Source organism: Periplaneta americana, chromosome 15 (genome assembly GCF_040183065.1).
Source record: "Periplaneta americana isolate PAMFEO1 chromosome 15, P.americana_PAMFEO1_priV1, whole genome shotgun sequence".
Classification (NCBI taxonomy): Eukaryota; Metazoa; Arthropoda; class Insecta; order Blattodea; family Blattidae; genus Periplaneta; species Periplaneta americana.
Window position 1 is genome coordinate 32,149,074 of NC_091131.1, and position 23,713 is coordinate 32,172,786.

Below are 23,713 nucleotides of genomic sequence, written 5' to 3' on the forward strand. Positions count from 1 at the left end.
ACATTTGTTACTGTTGCTCCAAGATATTTGAATTTTTCCACCTCTTCGAAGGATATATATTTTATATATTGTATTGTACCTTGATTGTTATTCTTGTGTTGTTTCTAACTAATTTTGTATGCACTGTAATATGTCTTGGTATTTTATTTGTATGAAATAAGTATTAAAACTGAACTGCACCCGACCACGAGGTTTTGCTCCTTCAGGTGTACTAATTTTATACGTCATCTCTATAATCAAAAGGAAATAAATGATTATATATTCCATTCGCCTGGGGATCTACTGGAGTTGGGTGACTTGTCTGCGCCACGCGTCCTTGTATTGTCGACCGACAGGTTCGCAATCGCCACGTATTCTCCCTCCAGTTGGCCGCAATCTAGTCTGCTTCAGGTTCAAGCGACTCGAGCGAGCTGGTCTGGCAGTGAAAGCAGACACGCTTCTCAGTGTGGTCGTACATTTTTAGTTCCTATAACTTCCTTGTTCTATAGTGTTCAACATGCGTTTGAGTGGTGGTTCAGCTTGTATAAAATATCTTCTTTTCATATTCAACCTTCTGTTTGTGGTAAGTTTTGAAGTACACGTTAAATAATTTCATTTCTCTAATTGTACAAAAAATCAAATTTAGTGATGAAATATTGTGATTACGTACCGCAACAATATGTGTTAAGGTTATATTCGTTGTGTGTACGTGGGTCACGTGAAAATAGAATGACCATTCTACGTATGGCGTCAATGGATATTTCGACGACCCTATTAGCGAATTTAAAATTCCGTTGTAATTGAGTAATATCTGAAGATGATTAAATATATTACTCAGCATCATTCAAGGTCTTACGAAGTTGCAAAATGCGTGTTGGGGATTAAGTATCTTGAATTTAATTATTAAAGCGACGTTGGAAGTTCTAATCTCAATGTGATTGTTGAAGGAAATGGCAGCTGCTTTCAGTAAACCACCATTTTCCGATGCTTGATAATAAATTATTATAACTTAATTATGCCTGACCGTTAGAGATTTGGTAGCTTTGTTATTCATATTCGTAAAAACGACCCAGTAGACAATATGTAATAATAATTTAATTTCGTTTTGGTAAAGTCGTTGTAGTCTTCAATCTAAATTTTGAATTTAAGATCGTAGATTTGGTGTTATGGTAATATACTAACTGAACTGTTAAACATTATAATATCTACATCTGTTATTTATTTTTTACTTCGTTATTTAACAACGCTGTATGAACTACTGAATTATTTAGCGTCGATGGAATTGGTGATAAATGAGATCGAGGATTCGCTATTATATTAACTGACATTCGTCTTACGGTTGTGGAAAAACTGTGAAAAAAACCCAACCAGGTAATCGGCCTAAGAAAGAATCGAACCCGCGCCCGAGCGCAATTCCGAGCCAGCAGGCAAATGTGCTACCGCCTGAGCCACGCCGGTGGCTGCATCTCTTAATTAAAATTCCATATATTTGGAGAGGAACATATCTTGTTAAGAAAATGTTTCAAAGATACTAAAAATGTAGGCTATGTTGTCACTGTATTGAAGAATGACAGTGTACTTTTAATAAGGCCAGGACCTACTCGGTTTGTTGGCCTATTCCATTAACTCCACTCGAAATCAAATATGCATAATTTATCCATTCTCATCCGTACCCCTTCTTATCTTGAAACAACTGGAAGCTTTAACTGAAAATGATCAGTAAAATTCGTAACCTCTAAAGAAACGAGATTCATAATAATAGCATTATATTCTATTCGACATTGCAGACAGGTAGTTCCCTGAAAACACGATAAAAATACACAAATCACATGTTCTTTTCTTACATAAAACGATGACAGCTTGTGTCTTGCTGTATCGTTGACGAGCGGTCTGTTGCGTCAAATGGAAAATCCGGTATTGGGTTGGATGTACCGGAAACTTGCTTCATATGGTTTTTTTGCAAGCAAAATGTATATTACATGGATATTACTGTAACGTAATATGAATAGTACCGGTACTTAATTGATTGTGACAGTTCTTTCATTCATAGTTTGCTGTCCAAGGGCATGTTTCACTGCAAACCCAGCATTTTCCAATCTTTTAAATTTTCCGCCTTCATCTTAGTCTTCGCATATGATCTATATTATCTTAATGTCGTCTATCATCTGATATCTTCTTCTGCCCCGAACTCTTCTCTCGTTCACCATTCCTTCCATTACATCCTTCAGTAGGCAGTTTCATCTCAGCCAGTGACCTAACCAATTCCTTTCTCTCTTCCTGATCAGTTTCAGCATTATTCTTCCTTCACCCACTCTTCCCAACTACGCGTTATTTCTTATTGTCTGTCCACTTCACACGCTCCGTTGTTCTCCATATCCACATTTCAAATGCTTCTATTCGCTTCTCTTTACTTCGTCATAATGTCCGTGTTTCTGCCTCATACAATGCCACACCCCACACAAAGCACTTCACTAGTCTCTTCCTTATTTATATTTCCAGAGTTCTGCAGAAGAAACTCCTTTTTCTATTAAGAGCTTCTTTTGCCATTGCTATCCTCCTTTTGATTTCCTGGCAGCAGCTCACGTTACTGCTTATAGTAGGCCTACATCCCAAGTACAGTATGTATTTGAAGCTGTCTGCTTGTGTTACTGTTCATTTCGGATTCGCACGTTTACCTTCTTTATTTTTCTTCGCAGCTGTCATTTAGCTCCAGTTGCTGTCTCTTAGTATCGTCTCCTCTTCTGTTAACGCCATATTATCAGCAAATCTTATGCACTTTATTCTTCTTCCTCTTACTATTACCCTTTCCATGTTCTGAAAACAGTTCTGATGAAGCATTTAAAAGTGCTGTTTGTTTTAACTATTCTTTACAATAAATATGCTATTAAGAATGAGACATCGATGGTGTTTAAAATTCAATTTTACAGGAGAGCATAAAACATTTATATTTTGAAAAATGAACAAATGTCTCACATAAGAGGGTAATAATTGTAATTAACTTTTCTTGTGATTTTTGTATACATGACATAAGATACCGGTATGCTTGTAGAAGATTCGAAAAATTTCTTTGATGGGAATCGAACTTCATTTTTTTTTAATACATGGTTGATGTTCAACACCAGCGAGATGTGTTATTTTTTTTATTATTATTTTTTTTTTTAGTAATTGAAAACGTGACTTTTCCAAGGTTGGATTAAATTGTCTTCGAGTGAAATTCAGGAGGAAGAAAAGGAAAGAAGTCAGTCCTTGAACTGAGTCTTGATTAACTGAAGTGAATTTTTCCTTGTTTCTTTTTTATTAAAGGAAACTGAACGTACTGGAAGTTCGATTTCCGCAATTTTTCATGGAAACGAATATAACCAAATTCTATTGAATCATACTGTACAGTAGTTTAAAATTGTCCCATTGCTGATTTTAAGAGACTGTACACGTTCCTTTGAATAAATGGATTTAGTTGTTCGTAAAGTTGATTTATTTTTCTGCTCTTTTTATATGAAGACGAAAGTATACATTCGATTTTGGTATTTTTTAAAATACTTCGATAAAGAAAAATGTCAGTCTAATCACATCTTCCTCTTCATAAGCAATCTTTGCCCTCCTGCTCTTTAAACCTTCATATCCGATATGTTGCTTTAAACTTTTTCCGTTCGTATATTTTATTGCTTGGACAAAACTAGTGCACATGTAGTTACGGTGGTTTTGAAAGTGGAATTTGTAGGCCTAATAGATTTTTTTTTTGTGGCGACGGAGCTCAATATTTAAGCATTTTATAGCGATATATTAAAAAAAAACAGATGTTCGAAAATATAATAAATTACTTTGGAAATGAGAGATACTTCATAATGGAGGTAAATATTTGGTGGTTTCTAATGAAAAAAAACGTACCAGTACTATACGATGTTTAGTGAAATACGCATGATTTGCATTAATGGAATAAGCACTGAAAATAATATTAAATGGTAAAACAGAACAAGTAATAATGAAATAGTTTCTGTAATGGGACTTCGTTTGTATATCCGCCTTTATAGTAGCTTGTCACAGACTAGTATTGACAACGTCACTAAACAAAAAAAATCACCAGCCTTTCCCAGAGCTTGAAAATCCCCGAACTTAATCGCTGTCATCCGAATCATCTCGTAGCCCGTCGGGATAAAGGGCCACGACGTCTTCCAACCCAACCAAACGAAATATTTTGGTAGATTTTTACAATACTGTTACCAAAGGAAGGTGGACAGCAAGAAAGGGCACATTCTTACACAAATTTGAGCATGTGCAAGGCATATCAAAAGCCTAACCTAACCTAACCTGTTACTGATTCCTATATGCAGTGCATACCAAGCTATATTTCTGATTACTTCGACATTTATGCAGTGATTGGGAAAAGTGGCATAAGTCAGTTTCCACAAACATTTTTTTATTAATTTATTGACAACTTCCGGAACATCTGCTCGCTTGAGAAAAGAGACATAAGTATTTCTCCCATTACAATAATTCATACAGAAGAAAATCAAATCGACATAAACCAGTGTGAAGACAGTTTTTTTCCTTCTCCTGTAAAATTAACATTTTTGACTTGTGCCACTTTTCCCGAGCACTACAGATTTTATTAGCTACGTATGATCGTCCTTGGCTAGATATTCTGCAAATTGTCATCTTAAAACTCAATGTAATTCTGTCTTAACTAAGTTTACACTTAATATATTGCACTCGTCGGTCCACAGATTAGACATCAGAGAAAATACGCCCTGAATATAAGAACTGTTAAAAGGTACAGTAGAGGAGGCAAGACCTGTCCTGTGACACTATCATGTGACCCCATCATGCGCCGCGTCTGTATCACCAAAACGGGTACCGACTGAAGAGGAAGATAAGGTTTTAATCTGAGCTGAAATTTCGGGTCTGTAGATTTCTGTAATATTAACGATCATTACCTGTTACACGTCAAAATATCTTTCTGATCGCCTAACCTTTCTCTTCTTGCGCAACTCACATGCCAGGTCTCGCCTCCTCAACTATACATCTAGCTACATTATCAATTTTTGACACCAATTTAAGAAGTTGGGGGGAAAATTGGAGTTTTGAAATATTTTAATCCATATTTCTGTAGTGCTCGGGAAAAGTGGCACAAATCAAAATTGTTAATTTACAGGAGAAGGAAAAAAAACTGTGTTCACACTGGTTTATGTCGATTTGATTTTCTTCTGTATGAATTATTGTAATGGGAGAAATACTTATGTCTCTTTTCCCAAGCGAGCAGATGTTCCGTAAGTTGTCAATAAATTATTAAAAAATGTTTGTGGAAACTGACTTATGCCACTTTTTCCAAGCATTGCAAATTTAATAATAATAATAATAATAATAATAATAATAATAATAATAATAATAATAATAATAATAATAATAATGTATTTAACCTGGCAGAGTTAAGGCCATACGGCCTTCTCTAACACTCAACCAGGAGTAAAATTGCGTTACAAAAAACACTGCAAATTTACAAATTACACTACAATTTTACACACAAAACTGAATAAGATAATAATAATAATAATAATAATAATAATAATAATAATAATAATAATAAAAAATGTAAGCAACAAGTAAGTAGAAAGCAGACATAATATATAACATACAGAAAGAAAGGAAAAAGCATAATAAAATGTGAACAGCAAGTCAAAATAAATGAGACATACAAAGTATAAAAAATAAGACAATTATTGATAATAATAATAATAATAATAATAATAATAATAATAATAATAATAATAATAATAATGCAAATATATGTCATTAGTACGTCAAAAGAATATTATGAAATAAAATTAAGGAATGAAGGCTTACCTACGAGAGAGAGCTTGTATGAACTGTATAAATACTTTTGTAAGGAAAGAGGTATGGAAGAAACTAGAATAGAGATGATTTAGATACGCTAGCTGCACATTGCAGAGTGAAGAGGGAAGTACATCTTAGGAAGGTAAACCAATACTGATGGTACCAATATTCTAGAATGAGTTGAGTCTTGCACAATAACTGAAAGCTAGTGCAAGACAAAACAAATATGTTAATAGGTAAAACGTAGAAATTGTATTTAAATAATAATATATCTTTGTGTAAAATTGTTGTATGTAATTTGTCTGTGATCTATTATATATAATAAACCAAAACCAGTGTATATGTCATTAAAGATATCATCGAATTTCCTCAAAACTTCAGTCTTCGTCCAAAAGAGTAATTTAATCGTAAAGACAGTCTTCATCTACATTTACTCGACAAAAGTTCTTAGGTTTAACAATTTCGTTGATTGAAATTGAATGCATGTATTTTTCTCTACGTTTTTAACTTTATATTGAACAATTCAAATTTACCCGGAGAGATTATAGTTGATCCCGGAACCTGGAGATGTATCAAAACCCGCGGACTCAGGGTCAAATCCTGAGAGGTAGCAACCCTAACTGTAACAGGACAAAGAATCCAGGAGGAAAAAGGGCATGTGTGTTTAGTTCGGGAATGTATTTGACTATTGCAGTAGAGTAGTTCGAATTCCTAGATAAGCAACGGCCATCAGTGACAGAGAAAAAGCCTAACACGGGGACAGTAAATAATATTCCAGAACAATGTTAATAATGGCGTGTTTCTTTGTGGCTCAGTTCTTATCGGCGAGTGACGCTTACACTCGCAATTGTTTTCTCCGTGTAAAATGTAACATTATACAACGTAAAAGGAATTCAATAGGCCTACCGAAGTGCAACAGGCAAAATTATTCCCAATGTTTAAAAGTGTTAGGAACATAATTCGTAGTTACTCCAGTTGATGTCTGCCTATAATAACGATTACATTCAATATTTAAGTGTATTGCAATGCATTTCTTAAATTACTGTATTTCAGACACTATTTACTAGTAGTGTTAAATCTGTACAAACGCGTGTTTCAAAAGGTTTGGCCCATGCTTTGGGAGCGTGTTGACGGTGCATTGTAGAATGGAAATGTAATGGGAACCCATATCCACAAATAAACGGAGGTGTTGGACAATATAAAAAAGTTTAAATTTGATGTCCAAATTCCTAATAACATCTCGTTCGTATAATGTGGTAGTATCACAATGCACTTTTATGTGTAGTAGATACCATGGTTGCCAGATTGTAGTCTGAAATCAAGGACAGATGATGTTACGGTGAATGTTATGTCCCTCCCACTATAGGAGACTTAAGCCAGTTTTACACTAATCCTAAACATTTAGTATAACTTGTTGCTTGTGTAGGCAGTCTTTTACATTAGATTTGCGAAAATTGGTTTATAGCGCAACATTGGCAGTGATAAAAGTGTGAAATATTCGGATGAAACGAGCGTTGAGTGACTTTCGCCGATTTTGGAATAGACACCGACGCACTTGAAGTGCCAATATAGAAAACAAAAAATCACCTCAATCGCTTTCACTTTCATCTTGACGGGATAATAAAAGCCTAAACTAACCTAACCTAAGTGCGTCGGTGTCTATAACCCGAGTCACACGGGGATAGTTTACAGGAGTCAAGTGCTTGAAGCCTCTAAACTTGATGCTATATTTGTAATCACACGGAGACATTAAACTTGAAACCATGCTTGAAAAAAAGCGAGCGCTGAATGTTGTATTCGTAGTGATGTTTGAATTCTTGTATTCTGTTATAGTTAATAAAAATCAATAGTGAACTGGCATTTTTATTTTTGTGAAACTGAAGATGCCACCAGCACATATTCAAGCATGTGTGCAGCTAATTGGCGCCTTGTTATTGTATGAATTACAAAATATTCTTGAAGAAAAGGAAAAGAGAAAATGGGTTAAGAAATGGATTCGTAGAAGAATTATGCACGGTGCATCTAATACCTTGTTGAAAGAATTAGCTGAAGAAGATCCTGCAGAATACAGGAAACATCTCAGAATGAGTCCTGTTTGAAGGGTTTTTAACTTTTTTCGAACCACTTTTACGTCTATGTTTTCGAAACCTTGTTTCATGAGTTCACTGACTAGTTTCTGGAATAATAATTCCCGCTTGTTTTTACTGAGGTATTCTTTGTCACGTATATTCCATACAAGTTCATACTTCTCACACACTTCCAAAAACTTTATGATATCGTTGGAATTCCACTTAGGGGCGCTCATTATTAATAATTATTAATTTACTTCGACAATAGGCCTAAAACTACAAACTTTCTACTTGCCAAGTTGCTACAAGTTCGCATTCATACGCGGGAAGTGGTGGAGTCAAGTTGGTCACGTGACGGGAAAGTGGACACAAAAGTTGACGGGTCGTCAACTCAAATTCTGCTTGACCGCCAAGTCACAACTTAACTGTCTCGACCATATCACACGGGGAAAGTTGAAGGAAAGTCGACTTGCTCCAAGCACTTGACTCCTGTAAACTATTCCCGTGTGAATTAGCCTTATTCCAAAATCGGCGGAAGTCGCTCAACGCTCGTTTAACCAATATTCGTTCAATGGGCGGTGGATACTCTACATTGACCTATGTTACTGCATACCTTAGCGTGATTACACATTTAAATTACGCAGTATATAATAAAACTGGGTTTTACTCGTTTAATGCATTTCAACTAATTATATAGGGCCTAAACTTTTAATTTTGTTACAATTTTGCTAGGTCATGACATTTTCTTTGAATTATTGATAGTCTGGAAAAATGTAATATGACAGTCTGATCTATACAGAAAAATGTTTGATACAGTGTTAAATCCTTTCAATAATAAATCAACTTTCAAAAAGAGTAAAGAATAAAGATACTGTATAATACCTAATACATACTAAAGTATAGTTTTATTATTTTTATTTCAATATAACCCATACATGGCATTGACGACAATATTGAACATAGATTGGACAGGGTCTTCAAAAAATTAATAATTGAACCGTTCAGAGCAGAAGTGGTATAAAGTCATAATAGGTAATGAGGGTTAAAGTAAACATTCTGTAAAATACAGCGCAAAGTAGCAATTAATATTCAATTTATTTGAACTATTAGTAGTCAGTGGATAGCAAGGAGGCCATATTAATTGCTACTTTGCGCTGTATTTTACAGCATTTTTACTTTAAACCTCATTACCCAATTTTGACTTGCACCACTTTTGCTCTGAACGGCTCAATTAATCAATCGATTAATTAATTAATTCATTCATTCATTCAGTGTTATGCCCAAGGCCAAGTCTTTCACTGTAAACCCAGCCTTCTCCAATCTTTCCTATTGTCTCCGCATATGATCCTTATATCTTAATGTCGTCTATCATCTGATATCTTCTTCTGGTCCACACCTGTGGAGTAACGGTTAGCACGTCTGGCCGCGAAACCAGGTTGCCCGGGTTCGATTCCCGGTCGGGGCAAGTTACCTGGTTGAGGGTTTTTTTTCCGGGGTTTTCCCTCAACCCAATACGAGCAAATGCTGGGTAACTTTCGGTGCTGGACCCCGGACTCATTTCACCGGCATTATCACCTTCATCTCATTCAGACGCTAAATAATCTGTGATGTTGATAAAGCGTCGTAAAATAACCTACTTAATAAAAATAAATATTGAATCTTTCGTACACTACTTTTAATACTTGAATATAAATAATTGATTAAATGGCGATCTTACTCGTGTTAATTATATAAGCATGTGTGGCTTACAGCTGTTTCGGTGCTACTTGACACCATCCTCAGTAGGCTAGTAGGCTCTATTTAAAAATAAATAATATCTTCTTCTGCTCCGAACTCTTCTCCCGTTCATCATTCCTTTCAGTGCATCCTTCAGTAGGCAGTTTCTTCTCAGCCAATGGCCCAAACAATTCCTTTTTCTCTTTCTGATCAGTTTCAGCATTATTCTTTCTTCACGCACTCTTCCCAACATAGCTTCAATTTTTATTCTGTCTGTCCACTTCATGCGTTCCATTCCTCTCCATATCCACATTTCAAATGCTTCTAGTCGTTTCTTTTCATTTCGTAATGTCCATGTTTTTGCCCCATAAGCCATTTTAAAAATAAATTTACGGAAATAAGCAAATAATTGTATTATTTTTTAAATCTTTTTGACATTCCGGGACAAATATAGGGCCTAGGCCTAATTCAATCCAATCCTGGACACAGGACACACCATTAAAATCCAGAACAATCCTGGGAAATCCAGGACATTTGGCAACCCTGGTAGATATATTCCGTGCCATTTCAAACACGAGTGTTCACTTCAGTTGTGCTGGGAATTCTTTCTCAATTCTCTCTACACAATCCTTCCGCTGTTCTTACATTTCTTCGGCTACACCATACAGCGAAAGTGTGTTCCAATTGACCGGCTACCGCTAATGTGAACAAATTACTGGAGTTAACTCCTTTTAGACAAATAATAAAACGCTAACGATTCATGTAGGTTGTAGTCCCTGCGGTGTCTCGACTCCTAACTAAGTGGTTTAGAAAGGATTAAAAAATTTCCTTTATCATTATTAGTAATACATGTTCCAAAACATTAAACATAGACATAAGATAATCTCGTGCATGATTCATACCGTAGCTGCTAAGAATGCAAATATTTTGCGGTTAGTCAAATGATTTTGCGCTGTAAAATATTTTAACATCAGCGTTAAAGAATCGCTTGAGTTGTGTGCACAGGAACACAGCGACAATTCTCCATCGTATTAGCCAGAGAGATCAGCCTTTATCACAAGGTAATTGCTGGCAACCCAACCGACTTAATAGGAAGGGAACACGCCTTTGAAGTAGATATAATTTTATTTGGTCGATAGGAAAGGCGACAGTTGAGATGAAAAGAAATTGCTTCTTTGTTTCCGCGTGGCTGGCACGTGTCATAGGATGGCATAGCTACCACATTTGCTCCCATAAAACGAATATCGCAAGCTACGTATAATGTACATGGGCATCATTTTATTTTTACTTCAATTTTTATTGTACCTAAGTTTTTGAATGTACTTCACTCCTACCCCCTCTACTAGTAAACTTCCAGCCGTTCTCCACACAGAAGCGAGACCGCGTATGCAGTACTGAGTTAGTGAGTATAGTACGTTCCAGAAATACGTTCGCGTTTTCCAGTGACGAAAGAGCTTTCAATATTGAATCATATTTTCGCACAGGTACTGTCGTCCGTTTGCCTACGTCGTATCCCGGTTTCCCTCACCTGCTTCTGTTCGCCCTTCTGTAAAGTCTAGTAGCTGGGCTGTCTTAGCTCTTTTCTGAAAACATTAATTTCTGTTAGGAATTGGACGTCTACGTAATATTATAAAACTGTTTAAAATAACTTCAATAGAAGGGCCTCGCTAAGTAATTAAATGTGACGTGATTTCCCCCTTTTCTACGACCCTGCGACAAAACCACTTGAACGGACAGTAGATAGCATTTCTGAGTAATTTTATCTTTTCGGTTTGGACAGAAGTGAAGATTGAATTTACAGTATGTAAGGTACTCTTTAATAGAGTAGGTATAGAATTATTTCAACATGAGTTGCTAGTACGAAGGACGAAACTGATAATTGGAATTAGGTACAGTAGTCTATAGTGCGATAATATGCACAAAAGAACTGAAACCTGTATCGAAATGAACGGCCACCATTTTCAAAAATGTGTTTAAATATCCATATTATGATTATTTTTCAATTTAACTGCATTCTCTATATTGTACGCTAATGTGCTATAACACTACAATATACACTGCATAATGAATACGTCCGAATGGATAGCCCAATTCGTGAGTAAAAACACTAAATGTTAATATAGCACTGTATTTTGATTAAACAAAAACCTAATGCGTTATTTCCTAGTTTACATAAATGGATGAACTACTTTTCTTCCCTCCTATACCTAGTAAAGTGATTTGTATTTTACTCCAGTATTATCGAACTCCAGTTTTGGAAGGGGGAGCAAGCGGTGTTTCCGGTTCTAGACCTTTAATCCAAAGATATAGCCAGTTTAATATTAAAAATGATAGTAAAATAAAACGATGTCCCTGTGTAAATAAAATATTTAGGATAGATAAAATATAACACATTTTAAATAACAATAGATAATCACCAGATCACAAAATAAATGCATGAAATGAGTACAACTGATCACTCACTTGTCAGTGAGAAAAGCGACAATAATAATTTCTTGAAGTTTGGTATAAAAGTAAAGCGAAGCCAAATTTATAAAAGATTAAAATATTATAGAATTACAGGCAGCGAAAATTCCGGTCTGCTGCCTGTTTTTAGTTGAAGCAATTATAAAGGTACTTGTTAATTAGCTCATGTCGAAACCTCCTGAAGACGAAGACCATGGTTATCGGAAGAAAAATAAAGAAGGTAAGCGTGCGTATTCTAAATCAGGCAGTAGAACAAGAAGTTGACAGCTTGAAATACTTGCGATGTAGGCTACTATAAGCAGTAACATGAGTTGCTGCCAGGAAGTCAAAAGGAGGATAGCAATGACCAAGGAAGCTTTAAATAGAAAAAGGAGCATCATCCTCTGGAAAAAGAATTAAGAAAGAGACTAGTGAAGTGCTTTGTATGGAGTGTGACATTGTATGGAGCAGAAACATGGACATTACGACGAAGCGAGGAGAAAAGACTAGAAGCGTTTGAAATGTTGATATGGAGAAGAATGGAGTGTGTGAAATGGACAGACAGAATAAGAAATGCAGCTGTGTTGGAAAGAGTGGGTGAAGAAAGAATAATGCTGAAGCTGATCAAGAAGAGAAAAAGGAATTTTCTGGGTCACTGACTGAGAAAAAAACTGTCTGCTGAAGGATGCACTGGAAGGAATGGTGAATGGGTAAGAGTTGATTATCGAATTTCACAGCGAATTCCAACAAATGTGAAGTCCTATTATGAGTAGTGAGCTTTTTTAAAAAGATCCCTATTGTAGGAGCCGACGAAATACGTCCTGAGAAACACAATTTATTTAAGATTTTGAGTGACAAGTGAAATAGAATTTAATGTGGTTTGATATTGAAAATCGGTTAGAAATTAAACTAAAAATTTTCTTTGTGGATTTTGTTTGAATTTGTAGGGTACAATTGGACAATTGGTATAAACAATATTCCGTTTTGTCACCTTCCATCCGTAACAGTATGGAAATTATTGATTCTGAAAGTATATTCTCACCTTTTCAGCAAAAGTGTTAGTGTGTACAGTAGTGGCAAAAAAAAAAAAAAAAAAACCGGACCGAGCCTTGTAGCCGATACAAAAGAATCCTGTGCTGTGTATTGTGTCAAACTGTGGTAATTTCAATATGGATAGTGAAGCCAGAGGTATGTTACTGCTATTAATGTAAAAATACACAGTTATCTTTGCCGAATAGAGTTAGAAATGTAATATTGATGCCAGATGAAAATAAAACTCTCAAAGTTCTTTTCGTCTAACTTTGAGGCACTGAAGGAAACAAAAGATGGTAAGAATCGAACAAATGCAATAAATTTCATTGTTACAATTAATTATACAGGGACATCATTTTATTTTTACTAACATTTTTAATATTAACCTGTCTATACCTTTAGAGAACCGGAAACACCACTTGCTCCCCCCTCCAAGACGAGTTCGATGATACTGGCGTAAAACACAAATCACTCTACTAGGTATAGGAAGGAAGAAAAGTAGTTCATCCATTTACGTAAACTAGGAAATATCGCGATTTTGAGTTTGATAATTTTCATTAGGTTTTTCTTCAATGAAAGTACAGTACTGTATTAAGAATAAGTGTTTTTACTCACGAAGTGAGTTATCCATGCGAACGTATTCATTATGCGGTGTATATTATACTGTCTACAGCACATTAGCGTACAATATAGAGAAAGAAGTTAAATTGAAAAATAATCATAATATGAATATTTAAACACAATTTTGAAAATAGTGGCCGTTCATTTCGATACAGGCTGCAGTTCTTTTGTGCATATTATCGCACTATAGAATATTGCATCTAATTCCAATTGCCAGTTTCGTCCTTCGTACTAGTAACTCACGTTGAAATAATTCTATACATACTCTACGTACTGTTAATTCAATCTTCACTTCTGCCCGACCCGAAAATATAAAATTACTCAGACATGCTATCTACTGTCCGTCCAAGTGGTTATGCCGCATGGTTGTAGAAAGGGAGGAAATCACGTGACAGTTAATTACTTAACGAGGCCCTTTTATTTAAGTTAAATTAAACAGCTGTATAATATTACGTAAACGCCCAATTTCTAAGAGAAATTAATGTTTTCAGAAAAGAGCTAAGACAGCCCAGCTTTTACAGAGGGGCGAGCAGAAGCAGGTGGGGGAAATCGGGATGCGACGTAGGCAAACGGACAGTACCTGTGCGAAAATATGATTCAATATTGAAAGCTCTTTCGTCACTGGAAAACGCGAACATATTTCTGGAACGTACTATGCTCAGTAACTCAATACTGCTTGCTATCTGCTGTCTTGGTTCTGTGTGGAGTTGGAACTTCATTAGTAGAAGGGGTGGGAGTGAAGTACATTAAAAAACTCAGGTACAATAAAAATTGAAGTAAAAATAAAATGATGTCCCTGTACAAGATGGATGTGTTTTGTGACTAGCAAAATTTGAATCTGTGATTCTGAAATCAGCTACAAGAGTCGGTACGGTTTTTTTTGCCACTACTGTACATTAATTTCTTTTTTATAGTGTGAGAAATAAGAGAGGAAGAAAAAACCCACACTACATTAAAAAAAACTTTATTTCCTCGTTCTCCTTTCAAGGTTTATAGTTCAGAACATAATAAATATCCTGTTCCAGGAATTCAGTAGCTACCAAGTATTTCCGATGACGTAGAGTTCTTTGTTGAAACCATAGCGGCAGATGGCATGCAGACGCGATCCATTGCTTTAATATTATACTGCGCCCCAGTTGTGGCACTGCAGCACGTTTAACAATATTTTTAACAAGCTCTGCGGTCCTTCTTTAACGTTTAATCTCCTTTTAAACTGTCTAGAATATTTACAGGTCGCCCGCAGGATTTTCCCCTTAAAGACTCAACCCGTATTTCTTTCTCTTGGCCTCTCTGATATTAAAACAGAGCCAACATTATTTTATAACAAAGAGAAACTGTAAGATAGATAGAAATAAACTGCCCCCCCCATTGAGGGTAGCCCTTACGAACTCGGTATATCCTCAAAAAATTATTATACATATGTAAACATAGGTATTAAATTAAAAAAAAAATAACTGGCCTTCTATGCCCAAGGTAGCGGGTTCTATCCCGGGCTAGGTCGATGGCATTTAAGTGTGCTTAAATGCGACAGGCTCATGTCAGTAGATTTACTGGCATGTAAAAGAACTCCTGCGGGACAAAATTCCGGCACATCCGGCGACGCTGATATAACCACTGCAGTTGCGAGCGTCGTTAAATAAAACATAACATTTTAACATTTAAAAAAAATAAGGGAAACAAAGAAAAGGGCGTGAAACATTACAATTGCTATTAATGTGGCACCATGTGATTAATTAGGATTTGGCAGGATTTTTGAACACAATTATCACAATGTCGTCCCTCAAAGATGTTGGCAGAACAAACTTCCGTCGAAATTCCTCGAAAAAAGCTGGTATAGTCCCTCGAGCACCTATGAGCAAGCCGAATACCTCAACGTGAATTGAGGCATATTTCAGCTTGAAATAGTTGACTGTAGGCTCATAGATCGACTTCTTCTCAAGGTGGACCTCGGCTGACTGATGACATTCTACTTCAAAACGTATCGTGGAGTCCACAATGATGCCCTGTTTAGTGTCAGCATTGTACGCTAAATATCTACTCGTCTCGTTGACCCATTTTCAGCTAGACAGGAGATTTCTTCTTCTACTATCCAGCCCTTAGTGTGGAAAATAAGAGTGGAAGAAAAAACCCACTCTACATTAAAATAACTGTATTTCCTCGTTCTCCTTTCAAGGTTTATAGTTCAGAACATAATAAATATCCTGTTCCAGGAATTCAGTAGCTACCAAGTATTTCTGTATACTGTAATATTAACAATGCATTTTTTAAATATTGTCCATTTGATTGGAAGGTTTATGGGTACAGTTGTATTAAATGTGAGAAACAAGACAAACTTTAAAAATATGTACCGGTATTTTAAATTTACTGAAGATTATTAATTAAAAGATGTATAATTTTGATGTGGTTTTAAATTAAAATTAAAATAACATCCTGTTTTTAGGAAGTTATATATACAGGGTGATTCAGTACCTATGTGACAAACTCTGGGGATCGATAGATCTCGCAATGTTTAGGCCTATAATTTTTCCTGAAACAACCCATGTTCATAGATGCCTCGTTTAGGAGCTACGCGACGTCGCAAAAAATACGGGTTTTAATGAAAATATTTATTTTTCAAATATGTTCGCTGACAAGTTACACATTCATTACACCATCGTAACAGCGATTATCGGACTCTTTCGATTTCTGTTCATACGCTTAATCCTTCTCCATATCTACATTTCAAATGCTTCTAGTCGCTTCTCTTCACTTCGTCGTAATGTCCATGTTTCTGACCCATATGACACACTCCACACAAAGCACTTCATTAGTCTCTTCCTTAGTTCTTTTACAAGGGGTCCGCAGAAGATGCTCCTTTTTCTATTAAAAGCTTCCTTGGTCATTGTTATCCTCCTTTTGACTTCCTAGCAGCAGCTCATGTTACTGCTAATAGTACACCCCAAGTATTTGAAGCTGTCCACTTTGTAGTACTGCCTCATTTCGAATTCGCACGTTTACCTTCTTTACTTCTCTTCCGACAACTATGGTCTTCGTCATGTTTGCATTAATTATTTTCATCCCATACTGCTCACAGCTGTCATTTAGCTCTAGTGGCATGTCTCTTAGTATCGTCTCTTCTGCAAATAATGCAATATCAACAAATCTTATGCACTTTATTTTCTTTCTCCCACTATCACCCCTCCCATGTTCTGAAAACAGTTCTTTATTAAATCCTCAAAGTAGCTGAAAACAGTTCTTAGTAAATCCTTCAAGTAGATGTTGTACAGTGTAGGTGATAAAGGGGAGCCTTGTTGTACTCCTCTCCCTATTTCACTTCATTCTGGTATTTCTTCTCCTATCCTGACACTGACTCGTTGTTTCATATAAGATTACTGAACAGCCTCCTCTTTCCAATTCACGCCAGCTTTCTTCAGGATCCCCATGAGTTTACTTCGATTCACTCTGTCAAAAACGCCTTTTCTAGGTCCACAAATATTATACACATTTTTTTTATTCTCTCGAGGTATCTTTCGCCGATTGTTCGTAGTAGTCTACAATTGCATTCCTCGTACCTTTTCCATGACCTTGATAATATTGACTAAATTGAAAACAACTAAATAAATTATACAAATCTCGCTTTCAGGTAGAAGCTCCCTGTGAAGCAAGGCTTGAATAATTTCAAGGGAAAAATTGTTCCGGGGCCGGGTATCTACCTGAAAATGAAATTTGTATAATATATTCGTTACTGGAGGTACGTTAACAGGAAGCCACAATTTAAGACCCATAGAATTGTGTGCACTTAAAGTTGGGTTTCTGGCGTCTTATCAGCTCATTTGAGTTGTGTGGATATAAAGGGAAGAATTGTGACTGTGTCGCGTATAGTTCCTGAGGTAGCTCAGTCGGTAGAACATTCGTGCCCTAAGCGAAGAGTCCCAGGATCGATACCCGGTCCCGGAACAATTTTTCACTTGAAGTTATTCAACTAATTCAATTCTTTGCCCATTAAAACGGAGATAAAATTGTATTCTCTCTAATTCGTTGTTTTCTAGATGAGCAAGTAGAAAGATAAAAGAAGGAAAGAACACTCCGTGTACAGACACAGACTTTTAGGATAAGTTGTTTTTCACAGTATGAGAGACTGAATAATATTTTTGCGGCATCATAATACTCGAAGTAGTAACAGCTTATTGTCGTCAATGTATATTAGTTTCTCTACGGACTGGAAGATCCGGAGTTCGATCCCGGATGGTGACGTGTTAAACTTCCAGCCTCCTATCAAATTGAGTACCGGGTCTTTCCTGGGGGTAAAAGGTGGTCGGAGCGTGGTGCTGACCACACCACCTCAATCTAGTGCCGAGATCAAAGCATGGGTCTCTACCTCCCCCCCCCCTTAAAGTGCCTTCATGGCATGTGAAGGGACTATCTTCTTTCACATTGTTTCCTATTTGCCGAGAGATTCAACTGCGCTAGTGAGAAAATGTCAAAATTAACAACTTGTGGTTCAGTGTTATGCAGTATGCTGCATTTTCGAAACGACCGCGAGTTGATCTTCATGATGTATGAAATACTTCATTCTTCACCTGACATAATTAGGAACATTAAATCCAGACGTTTGAGATGGGCAGGGCATGTAGCACGTATGGGCGAATCCAGAAATGCATATAGAGTGTTAGTTGGGAGACCGGAGGGAAAAAGACCTTTAGGGAGGCCGAGACGTAGATGGGAGGATAATATTAAAATGGATCTGAGGGAGGTGGGGTATGATGATAGAGACTGGATTAATCTTGCACAGGATAGGGACCGCTGGCGGGCTTATGTGAGGGCGGCAATGAACCTTCGGGTTCCTTAAAAGCCATTTGTAAGTAAGTAAGTGTGTTTCAGAAATATGGTTGCGTTTTCCATAGAAGGGAGAGCCTATATTATTAAAGCTCATTTCCAGGGGCAGGTATTTACGGAAATTAATTTTATCATTTGTGTTTTTTAATATTTGTGTCGGCGGAGATTGTTGGAGATTGATTTGTACTCTTGTTGGATATTAATGGAAATTTTGGAAAATACAACTATTCTGAAATTTGAGTATTAACTCGGTATGAATATTACTTTCCAAATAATTAGCATTAAAGATTCATTGGATTCTGGTAAAGGTGCACTATGGCCAATAGACAATATTTGTTGGATTGAGACTGTATTTAACACACATTCATTAAAAACTGAGGAAAAAAAACTTGCAGCCCTCAAATAATACTTTCAAATTATTAGTGAAATGTTGAATTCTCCGTCTTTTGAGTTCACTAATGTAATTAGAACACCTGGAATACCATGTAATGTAGCCTACTTGAATGTGCAACAAATCCAAATGAAAAAAATGTCCGAAAAAAGAACTCAGAATATGAAATTCGCTATAAAACGACACAATAATAATAATAATAATAATAATAATAATAATAATAATAATAATAATAATAATAATAATTCGCGAATGTGTTCATATTTCGCTATTAGAACTCTATTTCGCGATTTGTCGTTATTGTTTTATCCGCTTATTATTAATCAGAATCACTTAATTCGTAAAGATTAGTAAAAATCTATTATATATCTAGCCTGTTAGGCCTATGTCGTAATATTTGCGATCTCCGTAAATACCCGGCCCTGCTTATTTCGCACAGGTACGGTGTGTAGCATGACTGAATAACTTTATCTGTGTGGACTGAGCAGAAGTGACGATTAGAGTTACCGAAAGTACGGTAATATGCTGAATAAAGTAGCCATTATATAATGAATGAAACCGCCTGAGGAGTTGAGTTTGTGGAAAAAAATATTACTACTCTACTGTATTTTGATAAAATACCGTAAAAGTAATGATAAAACTGAAAATCCTAATATCGTATTTCCCTGTAACATAAATGGATACACTACTTTTCTCTCCTCCTATAACTAGTAAAATGATTTGTTTACATATTGCAGTAGTAACACCAAGCTCCTGTAATGGAACGGGGTAACAGTGTTTCCGAGTATAGCCAGGTTAATGTTAAAAATGTTGGTAAAAATAAAGTGATGTCCCTATACAATAATTCTGTAGCTGATTTGCGTGCGAGTTATTTAGCGAGGTTTTTCAAGGTGTTGTCGCCGTAACTCTACTAGACACCGTTAAGAGATAAGTGAATGAATTATCAGTGTCCCACATACAAGTCGCTACGTTGTCGGTTGGTTCGGAACACGACCGCCTACTCATAAGGTAGTGCTGGGGACCGGTTGTTCATTCTTCTGCATATTATTTTTCGCTTACGAAGTACGAAGAGAAAGTACTGCAATGCTCAAGGAATATATTCAGCTATTTCCACAGGACTATCTCTTTTCAGCGTTTCTGATACTTAACAAAGAGGTTTTCAAAATGCAGCTTGTTTGTGTGTACAGTTTTCTCCAAAATTATTTGTGAATTTTGTTACTCTGCAATATCTAAGCCTACTAAGTTTGAGAGAAGGACTGACCTTCTGGCGCAACGTCCACACGAAGAGCTAGGGACGAATAGAGCACCTGCCATCTAGTAGTAAATTGCGTAACTACTTTACAAATGGAGTAGGGGTGTTGTTTGATATTAATGGGCAGTGGCGTAGCGTCATTGTAAGCTAAAAAGCTCAGCTTCCCCAGTTAATAATAATTTCATAATAAACCTGCAGTTTATGAACAAAATTATTTATTAATTTTAATAGAGTTTATATTTATGCGTTAAATATTGTGATGCGGCAGCTCAGGATGATTTATGATGCAGCAGTAAACAAGAAACCTGCACACACCAGCTTCCAAGCAGACTGGTTTCTTTCACTCATTGTTCTGTGTAATCCACCCCGCAGATTTTCCATCCCTTTCTAACTAAACTACCCTGGTCGCAAGGCACGGCAGAAGCTAGCTTTTACATTGAAAGTTTCCGAGTTATCCCTTTTCGTCAGTTGTGTTCAGTTGAAGTGTTAGTGTGCATTGTGGCTGATATAATAAATAATGAGTGAAATAACAGTTCCTGACACCGATTTACTTGAATTTTTAGGACAATTCTATTATCAAGACTGACTTACGAACAAAAGTGCGATTTAAAAAACAAATGACCGTGTCTATTTGTTAGAGATATGTGTAAACCATGAAATCATATTTCACTACGTACCATTTCAGCTCATGCCTTATTTGTGTTACTTACGAGGTTCCAACCAATCTTCGACTGCTGACTTGACATTGACTACTGTTTATTTTAAGATTATATTTTTGTAATACGTTTTCTCATATTGCATGAAAGACAACTTGAGTTAGCCTCCCCTGCTCAAAATTTCATGCTACGCCACTGTTAATGGGTACCCGGGCCCGCTCGTTTGACGGTCAGACATGCTAAAATTTACACATTATTATTATTATTATTATTATTATTATTATTATTATATTTGGAGCTAAGAGGAATGAAGTTACAGGAGAATGGAGAAAGTTACACAACACAGAACTGCACGCATTGTATTCTTCACCTGACATAATTAGGAACATTAAATCCAGACGTTTGAGATGGGCAGTGCATGTCAGCACGTATGGGCGAATCCGGAAATGCATGTAGAGTGTTAGTTGGGAGGCCGGAGGGGAAAAAGACCTTTAGGGAGGCCGAGACGTAGATGGGAAGATAATATTAAAATGGATTTGAGGGAGGTGGGATATGATAGAGAATGGATTAATCTCGCTCAGGATAGGGACCAATGGCGGGCTTATGTGAGGGCGGCAATGAACCTCCTGGTTCCTTAAAAGCCAGTAAGTTATTATTATTATTATTATTATTATTATTATTATTATTATTATTATTATTATTATTATAATACCTCCATTAACTGTTCTTCGGATTTCCAGAATAACTGTCCTAGACGATTTTACTCTTATCACGTCATGTTCCAGCCAATCTTTGACAGCGTCTTGTACAATTTCATCATCCAGAAATCGTCTTCTTCAAAGATGTTTCTTAGGTGGCCCAACAAATGAAAATCGGACAGGGCTAAATCCGGGCTGTAAGGAGGTTGCTCCGTAGTGTTCTAGAAAAAAGGACTGCAAACGTTCCCATGTGCAGTGTGAGGTCTGGCATTATCGTGAAGAAGCTCAACACCTCTGGATAGAAGATCTTTTTGCGAATTGCCGCCTTTGAATTGTGGATTTGGAGTAGAATGGAGCGTGTGAAATGGAAATACAGAATAAGAATTGAAACTGTGCTAGAAAAAGTGGTTGAAGAAAGAATAATGCTGGAAGTGATCAGGAAGAGAAAAAGGAATTGACCGGGTCACTGGCTGAGGAGAAACTACCTACTGAAGGAATGGTGGACGGGTAAAAGTTTCGGGGCAAAAGATATCAGATGATGGACAACATTAAGATACATGGTCCGTATGCGGAGACTAAGAGGAAGGCAGAAAATACGAGTAGAAAATATTGGAGAATGGTGGGTTTGCAGTGAAAGACCTGCCCTTGGGCAGAAAACTATGAATGAATGAATGAATGAATAAATCGTCATTGCACATTACATGTCAGCTATGGTTGTTCCTGTTTGCATGAACTTGAGACACTAGGAAAGAGTTTTTGGCCAAAAGGCAATATTTTTGTCCTTTTTATGTAAATACTTACCTTATATATTTATTTAACATTTGTCCTATATTTACTCTCCGCCCACCAGTTTGAGAGATCTGGCGGCAGTTTTTAAAATGCTACGAGCAGCTGTTTTAAACCTAACGCACCCACTAAAAATTGCGTTTTCTCTAAACTACGTTCTTAGTCAATGAAAAGATCTCCATCGTCTTACATCTGAATGAAACTTTGCAAGAATACTCAGCATATGTCAATACACAAAGCTGTGCATGAAATCAGCTCTTCGCTGAAAACTTTTTATGATATGAATTTTTAACTTTTAAAATGAAATAAAATTATCAAGCAAAAATTGAGCTTTCTATAAATTTTTTTCTCATTAACCAATGCTCGAAATTAAAAGTCCATGCGTAGTTTTCTTAATCATGAAATGTATTTCCTTCACAGAAAATTTTAATACTCGGTAACAATTCTGAAGCCGTGAGGGATGTTTTGAATTTACGCATAATTTAATATCATTGCAATAAGTTAAAATTAATATCTAAGGAACTAATGCATGAAATGTGATTAAATTTGGTACTGTTATTTAAATGTAGTCGGCGTACAGAAACAATAAATCCACAGAGTTTGAAAGCAGTTGATCGAAAACTTTAGAAGTTTCAAAACTCGGTCCCAATGTCTCGTAAGATGAAGTACAAGCAGTGTGTACACACAGGAAAAAAAAAAATTCCCGTAGCATGCGAGGCACTGTTACCGTAACCCTAGATCATATATGTAACAGATAGCTTAACCCTATGTTAAAATCGGCAGCACTTTGAAGAGAACAACCGCCAGGATCGCCACCCGTCCGCCGTAAACGAACACGAGATGGCAGTACAGTCGCTAATGCTATTCAAATGGGAATTATGACGCGACTCCTTATGGAACAACTCGATGGCAGGATAATAAATCTGACAACAAGTTGTTACCGGCAAAGCCTATAAGGCCGAGCTATCTGGGTATATATGATCTAGGCCATAACCTTACTTAATAGTCGACCCTCCTTTCGAAGACAAAGCAGATTATTAGCAGACGACATTTTACACAATATCAGGGGTATTTAAGACATGAAGTACTTCAGTGGGTATTTTATGAAAGAAATCATAATATCAATGCCAGAGATACAGAGATTTGTTTTCCTTTACCTGCACTTCACATGTGATGCAGAATAAAGTCTTGACATGATATTGGGGTCCACACCTGTGGAGTAACGGTCAGCGCGTCTGGCCGCGAAACCAGGTTGCCCGGATTCGATTCCCGGTCGGGGTAAGTTACCTGGTTGAGGTTTTTCCGGGGTTTTCCCTCAACCCAATGTGAGCAAATGCTGGATAACTTTCGATGCTGGACCCCGGATTCATTTCACCGGCATTATCACCTTCATTTCCTTCAGATGCTAAATAAAATGCTGATAA

The 23,713-nt window shown here is 36.5% G+C and overlaps 1 protein-coding gene across 1 annotated transcript in view; it reads left to right on the plus strand.

Moving 5' to 3' along the window:
- The first annotated feature begins 366 nt into the window (after window positions 1–366).
- The window catches only part of Tsp29Fa (Tetraspanin 29Fa), a 102,979-nt gene continuing 79,632 nt past the window's right edge, over window positions 367–23,713 (plus strand). The window contains exon 1 of the mRNA XM_069846922.1: window positions 367–562. Within this exon, the coding sequence (XP_069703023.1) occupies window positions 497–562 (66 nt within the window). The 5' untranslated portion in view covers window positions 367–496. The remainder of the gene's footprint in view (window positions 563–23,713) is intronic.